At 35.9% G+C, this 10,595-nt stretch overlaps 1 protein-coding gene across 1 annotated transcript; it reads left to right on the forward strand.

Annotated features, from left to right (window-relative positions):
• The first annotated feature begins 272 nt into the window (after window positions 1-272).
• On the forward strand, window positions 273-4,025 carry LOC145815398 (uncharacterized). The gene is made up of 4 exons (XM_082912045.1): window positions 273-2,539; window positions 2,638-2,943; window positions 3,034-3,121; window positions 3,228-4,025. Exons 1-4 carry the CDS (start codon window positions 273-275, stop codon window positions 4,023-4,025), a joined length of 3,459 nt encoding a protein of 1,152 aa, XP_082768171.1.
• The last annotated feature ends 6,570 nt before the right edge of the window (window positions 4,026-10,595 follow it).

The raw sequence follows: 10,595 nt of genomic DNA on the forward strand, positions 1-10,595 counted from the left end.
TTCTTAATATTTTTTTTCTTCTTTTCTTGGCAGCAGCATTAGTGTTCAATATTATGCTTATTGAATACTAAAACAACCATAATGGAATCAATAACTATTATAGTTGAATAATATAGGAAGGAATGTGAGATTTGATGCTTGCCTAAAGCGTATAAATAACTTTTTCACCTTATAACAAAATTAACCTCCAAAATAGGAATAAAATTCATTTTTAGTTAATTGGTTTTTGCTTTATTCACCTAACATAATCTTCACTTTGTAGGTCACCAAATATGGACAAGAGTTGGATGTCAATTAGGAATAGATTGAGTTCGGAGTATAGAGAAGGGGTTAAGTCATTTCTCCAATTTGCAATGACAAATGTTGGCGTAGATAATAGAATTCGTTGTCCGTGTATGGATTGCCTAAATTTTGAACATCATACCTTTAAGGATGTGGAATATCATTTGATCCGAAAAGGGATATCACTTTCATACAAGACTTGGGTGCACCATGGGGAAACTGTTTCTGTCAATCAACCTCGTGTGTGGAATAATGACAATGACATTGAAGGTGTTGGTGATGAAGGGACAACCAATGAATGCCTTCACGTGGAAGATGAATTGTATGATATGTTAAATGACTGTCACATGGCGCATATTTTTGATGATGATGAAGAGGGTGAGCAGAATGATAATGAGCAAAGAGAAGATGGACGAAACTTTGATAAATTGTTAGAGGATGCTCGTCGTCCATTATACCTTGGCTGTCAGAAGTTTACTTTGTTATCATTTGTCGTTAAGATGCTTCATATAAAAGTTTTAAATAAGTGGAGCAATAAGTCTTTTGACATGTTGTTAGGCGTATTGAAAGACCTTTTACCAGAAAGTGATCAAAAGGTTCCATGGACCCTTTATGAAGCGAAGAAATTTTTACGTGATTTGGGTTTAGGATATGTGCCTATTCATGCATGTAAGTATGATTGTGCTCTTTTTTGGAAGGAAAATGCAAATTTAGAAAATTGTTCAATTTGTAAGGAGCCTAGATACAAAATGAATGATGGCAAAGGTAAGAAGATACCTCATAAAATTTTGAGATATTTTCCGTTGACACCAAGGTTGCAAAGATTATACATGTCGAGAAAAACAGCTGGAGATATGCGATGGCATAAAGAAAAACGTGTTGATGATGGCATCTTAAGGCATCCAGCCGATGGTGAGGCGTGGAAGGATTTTGATAGGCAACATGTTGTGTTTGCCCAAGAACCACGTAATGTGAGGTTAGGGTTGGCCACCGATGGTTTCAACCCTTTTGGAAATTTGAGCAACTCATATAGTATGTGGCCTGTGGTAGTTATGCCTTATAACCTACCACCGTGGAAGTGTATGAAGCAACCATTTTCCATGATGTCATTGCTTATTCCTGGACCGCAAGCACCCGGGAGAGATATTGATGTTTACTTGAGGCCATTAATTGACGAGTTGAAGGAGTTATGGGAAGATGGTGTAGTTACTTATGATGCCTCAACTGGGGCAAGTTTCCGAATGCATGCAACTGTTATGTGGACTATTAATGACTTCCCTGCATATGGTAACTTGTCAGGGTGGAGTACAAAAGGATATTTGGCTTGTCCCAATTGTAATGAGAATGCATCATCACAACGGTTAAGAAGTAAGATAGGATACACTGGTGCTCGCCGATACTTACCTGAAGACCATCCTTGGCGAAGAAGTAAGCTGTTTAATGGTAAGGCAGATGATCGAGCAAGACCTTCGGAGTTGTCAGGAGAACAAATTTTAAATCAATTGGATTCAGGAACATTTAAACCATTTGGGAAGCATCCAAGCAACCAAAAAAGAAAAAGGGATGAAAATACCGTCCTGAATTGGACAAAGAAAAGCATATTTTTCGAATTGCCTTACTGGAAGACACTCAAGTTACGACATAACCTCGATGTCATGCACATAGAGAAGAACATATGTGATAATTTAATTGGGACTTTGTTGAGCATTGATGGGAAGAACAAGGATACGGAAAAAGCACGCATGGATTTAGAGGATATGAAAATTAGGAAGGATTTGCACTTAAAGAGGCGCGCGGATGGGTCCTTTGAAAAGCCCATTGCATTGTTCACATTGTCCCTAAAGGAAAGACAAGGTTTTTGCGAGTTCTTAAAATCGATTAGGTATCCTGATGGGTATGCAGCAAACATCTCTATGTGTGTGAGCACAAAGGGCGGCAAGTTATCCGGTTTGAAAAGCCATGATTGCCATGTCCTTATACAACGACTTCTTCCTATTGGAATGCGTGGGTATCTTAACAAGGACATTTCTATTGCATTGTTTGAGTTGGGAAATTACTTTCAACAGTTATGTTCAAAAACAGTGAGGGTGAATGATTTGGAAAAATTACAAGAGAGCATAGTACTCATACTTTGCAAGCTAGAAAAAATTTTTCCACCTGCATTCTTTGATGTGATGGTTCACTTAGCTATTCACTTGCCTCGCGAAGCCATTCTTGGAGGGCCAGTGCAATATCGATGGATGTACCCTATTGAAAGGTATTTTTATGCTCTTTTATGTGAAATTATATATTTTTTAATATTATAGTATACCCATATATATGGTTTACATAATAATTTCATATTATTTGTTGAAGATTACTCGGGATTTTGAAAGGGTATGTAGCAAATCGAGCTCACCCAGAAGGTTCAATTGCAGAAGCTTACATTGTCAAAGAATGCCTAACTTTTTGCTCTATGTATCTTGGTGGGATTGAAACCGTATTTAACAGAGAGGAAAGAAATGAAGATGGTGGTGATGTTGGCTCAGGGCATTCAGTTTTTTCACAAAAAGTCCGTACTTTTGGGCTAACTCAAAGGGCAGTTGACGTGTCTGAGAATGAAAGAAAAGTGGCTCATTGGTTTATCTTGTATAATAGTCCTGAAATTGATGAATATCTAGAGTATGTTCTCATTTAGTTAAGTCTATGCAAAATGCTTTTCATTATGATCACACTCAAGTACTAATTATTCACATTTGATTTTTCAAGTAGAGAACACAAGAATCAGTTACAAAATGCAAATGTACATGACATTACAAGACAACAACAAGAAGAATTTCCTAGGTGGTTCAAAGAGCGGGTAATATATAAGATACATAGATAATATGTAACCTCTCATCATAAACATAATTCACTGTTCATAGATTGATATTAACATCATGCATCCTTGTCACATGTTCATGTAGATAAATCAATTACGAGCTGAAGGATCATCGGAAGCAACTGATGAGTTGTGGTCATTAGCTAATGGTCCTAGTCCAATAGTGAATATTTATTCAGGTTGTATTTGTAATGGCATTCGATTTCACACGAAAGAGCGAGACAACCGTCGTAAAAGTCAAAATAGTGGGTTGGTTGTTCAAGGGGATCATCATGGTATGTCAATTGATTTCTATGGTCAGTTGAATAAAGTTTGGGAAATGACATACATGTTCGGGCATCGAGTTGTGTTGTTTCAATGCGAATGGTTTAACACTGGTAGCAACAGAACATTTCGCACCGAAACACATTTGACAACCATTGATGTAAGAAGCCGTTGGTATCAAAATGACCCATTTGTCTTGCCAAGTCAGGTGCAACAAGTTTTTTATGTCAATGATACCAAATTAGGTGAACATTGGAAAGTCGTAGAGCGATTTCAACGTCGAGGAATATGGAATGTGCCGGAGCTTGAGGATGTAGATCCCGATGCTAATGAATTGCCTATTCCGAATGATGTGTTCCAGCAGGACGAGACCACTGAAATTGTCCAAATCAGCATTGCAGATTCCATTAGCAACACTTTACGTAGGACTGATATTGCACCTGATATTATTCCAAGTCAAGTGGTTCTGCAATCTAGTACAAGTGTACATGTAGAGGGTCCAAACAGAGATGATTTTATCTGTGATGATAATGATCAACATTCAAATGATCCTAGTGATGATGAAGATGAATTTCATAGTCATAGTAACTCGGATACAGATGATGATATAGAGCCTTGATTGTAATATCCTTTATTTTTTGCATTATCAAGTCATTTTCATTGTAATGCTCTTGATTGTAATGGCATGGCCTTGTTAATGAAGACATGTTTAGTTACAACAAGTCTGGAATGTTGTACCTATTGCTTCATTGTGGTCCATTTGGAAACATCGGAATCTGTCTGAATCTGTTTGAAGCTGTGTTTGTTCTACTGTCTCCTCTGTGTGCTGCTGCTGAAGTGCTCTATGTTTTTTTTTCTCTTCTGTTTGGTGATGCTGCTGAATCTGTCTGAATCTGTCTGAATCTGTGTATTAATCTGAATCTGCTGAATCTGTTTTGAATCTGCTGGTTTAATGCTGAAATACGGCTGCTGCTTGAATCTGCTGCTTGAATCTGGTTTAATGCTGAATCTGTCTGAATCTGTGTATTAATCTGAATCTGCTGAATTTGTTTGGTTTTAATAGCTATGCTCCTGATGTATTTGTGTTCATTATATATAATCTTATTTTGTTTGTTGATAAAAAAATTGAAGACATGTTTAGTGATGATTCAAATTGTAATGAATTTTTTTGTTGATAATTTCTTGACTTGTAATGTGGTTCTAATATTACAGTATTAGGTTATCTTATAATTTCATAAATTGTCATGCATTTTAAATTTTTACTTTTGGTTGCTTACAATTCATTTGTTAGATACAAAGACTGCACAGATGCCACCTGGGCAAGCCACTAAGAGGAGGTCGACGACCTCAATGTCAGAGGCAAACCTGGTTGAGCTCCCAGCTGCATCTCCTGTGGATGCATTTGCAAGTCTATCTCCTGTGGATGCCTCTCCATCTTCGCAAACAGTTGATATTGGTAAGTGTTACTACATGCTTACTCTTTTTTGAGTGATTATGATTAAAAATTTGTTAGTATTGAAGTATGACTCTGTGAGAGACAATCTGTGAGAGACAATGAAAAAAGAGATCTTTGAAGTCACAAACGGCACCTAAAAGATAAAGTGAGAGACAATTAGTCAATAAAGAGTGCAAGGCATTTATTGTTTAGTAATCCAGACAGTGTATCTTCAACTGGTTGTCAGCTGGTGCTGTCCTTTTTGTAAATTAACGAAACTCATTTCAATTGTGTGATTGTTACAGATCTGGCTATATCAGTTTGTTTGTTATGTAAATTAAGCTATATTTATCATTCAATATTTCATTTGGATATCATGGCTAGGACTACTATGACATGTCATGAAGGAATTATAATGGGTAGTTTTATAATGATATTGTTCTGGCCTCATTCTTTGTAATCTGGAACCTTTATTTCACATTGGGACTACCATGCATGCAACATCTGGATATTAGCCCACTAGTGGTGAATGTTGTTTTTAAACTTTTTCCCTTGGCACCTAAAGAATATATATATATATATATATATATAATGAACTACAATTCAGTAGGTCTCTTTCCTGTAAATATATGGGCTGCCCATACTATACTCTGTGCCACATCACAATGGAGCAACCTTACCATTCCACCCTTAGGAGTTCTAATCTGTTCCCTACCCTCACATTTTTTTAATTAATTATTTATTTTTTCTGTTCTTTCTGTTCTTATTTCCTCTAGTCATTTTCTTTGATCTCTACAAAGGGAAATAATAAATTCATGGTATCAATTTGATCCTCTTTAGGTTGCTTGTGATGTTCACAATCTCTGCGATCTCTGTGATTTTGTCTTTGACATTCCCTCCACCTATGTCCAGCTGTTTTCTGAAGTAGGCAACTCTGTATTTTGGCAATACATTTGCAATGATGTTCTCCATTTGCTAAGATTGAATTGTATTGATCTCTTGGGCAGTGTCAAAGCATTCTGCAAATTCAATATGATAATTATCTTTTGCTGTCAGTCAAATGACTTTTTCACTACTGGTTTTAAGAAAGAAGCCAATCAGACTTGGTTGTGTCTATAGCTTTTCCCCTCTCTTTCTATTCCTTTTTGAGTGACATTGCTCCTCCATATGCCCTAAGGTTTTACCTTTGCTGCAGGCAAAGGGCTTCGACTAGTAGTTATTTTTCTAACAGTGGATTCAAAACTATGTTAGGTTATTTATCAAGCACTTCAATGGATTCAAAGCACTGTTAGGTATATGTATCATATTATTCGAAGCAGTTGCAGCAGAATTTGAAGCATTCTGATACATTGGAGTTAGGCTTTCCTGTTCTTCTTCTTTTTGGTTAAAGAGCTTTCACCCTGATATTTGAGGCATTTTTTTTATCCGTGTGATTTGAGATTTGAGGTCTCAGAAGGGAATTCGTGTTTAAACCAACTCTCTGGAGCTCAGACTGCACTGGAAAAGTACAAGATTGGTCTGTCAGTTGTGGTCATTATGAGCTTCAGAGATGAAAATTAACTGAGGTTAACGAAGTCTTAAGCAGTAAAAACTTAAGGTTGAGTTAGTTATCTCAGGAGCTTGCTTCTCATCTTCATTCGATAGAGAGATTACCTTAGGTGAAGGGCAATAAAATGCTTGCTTCTCATCTTCATTCGATGGACCAATTGTTCACCCATGTCAATTATAGGATCAGTGAACTTCAAGGCATGATAGTTAACTCTGCATCTAAGCTTTTGTAAATCTGTGTCCAACCTATTTGAAAGTCTGTAATCAAATTTGTTGAGCTGAACAGCCTTCATAAGAATGAAAACCATAAAGTATTAGTTTTACAATATAGTAAATCATTCAAGGCCAAATCTAGAGGATAAAAACATAACTGTGCAACTCAACAAAACCTTATCCCAAGATTCCCAACTACCAGGGGTTATTGACATGATTTCTGATCTAATGCTTTCATCAGAATTGGACGTAAGTTTCCCCATAGTTGATATTTATGCCATCTAATTAATGTTTTCTAATAGTTGGTCAAAGTGTAGAAGAAACCAAGTTGATTGACAGGATTTTAATTTTCAGCCAGTAGCTCTTTTGCATCTTCTTTTTATGCAGGAAAGGAAGTGACTTTCTCGATGTTAGCTTTCCAAATTTATAGTAGAGTCTGAATTCTTGTTTGAAGGGGTAATATTAATATAAATGGTCATATTTTTTATTTTTATTTTTTTCAATTAGAAAAAAAAGGTATTCTTTGGTAGCATCGTTGCACCCCTTAAGTTTCGGGGTGTAGGTTAGATTTATCCTAACTCATATGAAGAGATTCACAACCGGAATAAAATGAGAATGCATCAACCTCCAACTCAGAAGGTAGAGTCACGCACGGAGCACAACACGATCAGTTTCAACCATAAATGAAAAACGCTAGTTATGCCATTAGAAATCGAGTCTTACTCACTGGTGTAAAAGGCCAACACCTTCCACTCCACCACCACTCCGGTGGTATAAATGGTCATATCTGGAAATAGTATTTTTCACGCAATTAATCCTTGACAAGTTTTTCAAATTAATAGGAGAGTTAGAATATTTTTCTTAGGGGTAATCTTAAGATAAACGGTCATATGCAAGAATAGTATTTTATACTTGTAAAACAAATGTCTATATTTAAAGTTATTATTGTGGGAGCACAATATAAATAAATCTTAATCTTTGATTACAAATTCTACAAATTCTAGACATTTTTTTTTATTTTATTTTTTTGGATTCTTAGAATTACTGTTTTTCCTACCCTTATCTTGTAAAGCTTAAGAGAAGAAATATATAGAGAAAAATAAGTATTTGATTCAATCAAACAAATAAACATATTACCAGAATTTGAGCAGTTGCCATTGAGCAAAACCTCTCCCTCCTTCCCTCTGCCCTCTATAAAGTGGTATTGTTGGTTACAATTGAAGTGGCCTTTGGTAATGCTCAAAGCGATATTGGTTATGATCTAATATCATTACGATCAAAACCTCTCCCTCCTTTCCTCTGATATCTGGTTTGCTCCTGCAATCAGCTGTTGAAGAGTAGTTGAAAAATTAGCAATCAAAGTTGGTAATTCACCTTTGAACCTGTTAAGGCCTATGTCCAGTTCCTGGAGGTTGCTGCAGTTAGTTAAAGAAGTTAAGAAGCTAAATCTTGCTGCAGTTAGGCCAGAAAAATTAGCCAATAGAACAGAGCATCTACATGTTCCTAATGTTGAAATAATTTTACCATTCTATGCAGTCGAGGCTGATATAGTCAGGATTACAGGCATGTTCAGTCATCTTATCTTAGACATAGTAATCTTATAATCATGAACATGACATAATAGCAAGCTTGAATAAAGGCATATACATTCCATGATGCTTTAAACTTGAGAGTTCTTAAAATCTACAGCAACCTATATAGCAGCAGCAGCAGCAACCTATGAACATTATATGACACATAGTAATCTTCATTCACATATGCTATTTAAAGAGAGTTCTTAAAATCTGCTCTGTATATACAGCAACAAAAGTTTATTTAGCAGCAGCCTATAATAGTGTTTCATTTTGTGTTTATAATATAGGTCCATCTGCAAAGCGAGTACGAGGTCCAACTAGGGGTAAGAACAGTAGTAGACTCATGAGCCAACATGGTGGGAAGAAGCTTTTTGTTGGAGTTTCTATTGAGAGGAGGACATTTGTGGGGCTTAATGCCACCAAGGCCGCTAACGAATTGGGGGCACAAATTCGATTGCAAGCCCCATTGCAAGGAACAAAAAATTGGGAGGACGTTCCACCAGTCATTCGAGCAGCTATTGTACAATCCTTGCGGGTAATTTAATTTTTATAGTTGTTGAGATTGAAGTAATTAATATATAAGATGTTTAATTTTCATTTTATGTTTAATTGGGACAGGATAAGTTTGAGATTGAAGGATATGATGAGAGTCCACTTCCACAAGAAATCATTGACACAAAGGCCACACATTTGTTTAAAGGCTGGCGATATCATATGCATGAACATTACAAAGAGTTGGTGAAAGAAGGTACAGATCCTTATAGTAAACCATTTGCTGGGGTGAGCGAAGAAGATTGGAGATACATGATTGATGAAGTGTTTCTTGGTGACACACACAAGGTAATTAACTTAACAGTCATGGATGTTTCTTTTAATTGCACTACAATGAATAACTCAAAGGTCCCAAGTTTCTTTGAAATTCAAATAATATACAATTATATATGAGACAGAGTAAGGAAATTGCAGAGATGGAGGGAAAGATATAGGAACCATGCTTGGATATTGATTTTTAAGTTAATATTTCTATTGCATTGTAGAAACGGTCAACAAGAAATATAGCCAACAGGAAAAAGTTACCCTATAATCACACCATGGGTTCAAGGTCATTTTCAGCAGCAATCTCAATTGAGGTAACATATTTTTTGTTTTAAAACTTATAGTTAATGCTGTAATTTTTTTATTAACAATATTACTAAGCTTGCATTTTATATGTTTCATGTAGGGAATTGAAACTGGAAAGGAGCCTCACATTGTAGATTTTTTCAAGACCTCACATTGGAGTAAGAAAAAAAAAGATTGGATTGAACCAGTTTGTGCGGAGTTATATGTAAGTATACCTTCATTATATTTGTTATTCATAGTCCTATATAATGCTTAACTAGTTAGTGTACTTGTAAAATAGGATAACTGTTGATCCTTTTTTTTTTTTTTTCTTTTCTTTTCTTTTCTTTTTTTAACACAAACAGGAAAAGATGGACCAACTTCGTGAGGAATCTTCACAGCCTGGAGCAACTCCGCTAACACAGGAGGAAATTACTGTTCAAGTCCTTGGGAAGCGTTCAGGGTATTTGAGAGGTTTCGGGGTTGGTCCAAAGCCGTCTTCTGCATTCAAGTCTACAACTAGGTCATCACAAGCACGTGATGAAGAGGTTGAGGGCCTTAAAGAAGAGGTAGCATCACTGAAAGGGATAATTCAATCATATGAAGGACGCTTTGAGCAGTTTGAACACTTTATGAGACAAATGCAGGGCAATGGTAGTGGATACGACTCTTTTGATGAGTAAGTACTATTGCTTTTGATGGTTTGTGAATACTTCTGGGATTTGTTTCAATTTATCAGCTCATAGATCTGATTTTGACAGTTGATCTATGACTGTCGTGTTGGCATCCATTCATATGATGGTCTAATATTGATTTGATTGGTTTCATAGGTTAATTTCATTCGGATTTAGGTACATAGTTGGATGGTTGAGGGACATAGGTTGAGGTGCCTTGTTTTCAGTACATGACTTGGTATTAAATTATTGGATTTAGGTACATAGTTACATAGTTACATTTCTATGACTGTCTTGTTAACAGAATATTCTATTTACAATCTATACATGGATAATAATTCTATTTACATAGTTAGGGATTGAACTAGTGATGGAGGAGATAATACACGAACTGTAAGGATGGTAATAATGTGGTGGTGTTGTGGTTTTTTTTTTTATTTAGAAATGTAAACAAATATATTATTATTAACAACGCTTTCTTCAAATTTTTTTTATTTTTTTATTGCAGGTAGCTAGCTAGAGGCGTAGTCATGCATGTTTATGGATCTGAGTTTGCCGATGCATTAATTCTAAGTTGTGCATATATATATGTGGAGTTTTTGAGATACTTCGCATCGGACAAATATGACATGCATTTGAAATCT

The sequence above is a fragment of the Camellia sinensis genome, unplaced genomic scaffold, assembly GCF_055761805.1.
Source record: "Camellia sinensis isolate YWXY unplaced genomic scaffold, ASM5576180v1 Unanchor2, whole genome shotgun sequence".
NCBI classification, from domain to species: domain Eukaryota; kingdom Viridiplantae; phylum Streptophyta; class Magnoliopsida; order Ericales; family Theaceae; genus Camellia; species Camellia sinensis.

What these genes read in the sequence shown, in the direction of transcription:
- LOC145815398 (XM_082912045.1), top strand. Translation starts at nt 273, where the DNA reads ATGGACAAGAGTTGGATGTCAATTAGGAATAGATTGAGTTCGGAGTAT. An exon ending in GAAATTGATGAATATCTAGA is followed by an intron (nt 2,944 to 3,033) that starts GTATGTTCTCAT and finishes TTTTTCAAGTAG; the next exon opens with AGAACACAAGAATCAGTTAC. An exon ending in CTAGGTGGTTCAAAGAGCGG is followed by an intron (nt 3,122 to 3,227) that starts GTAATATATAAG and finishes ATGTTCATGTAG; the next exon opens with ATAAATCAATTACGAGCTGA.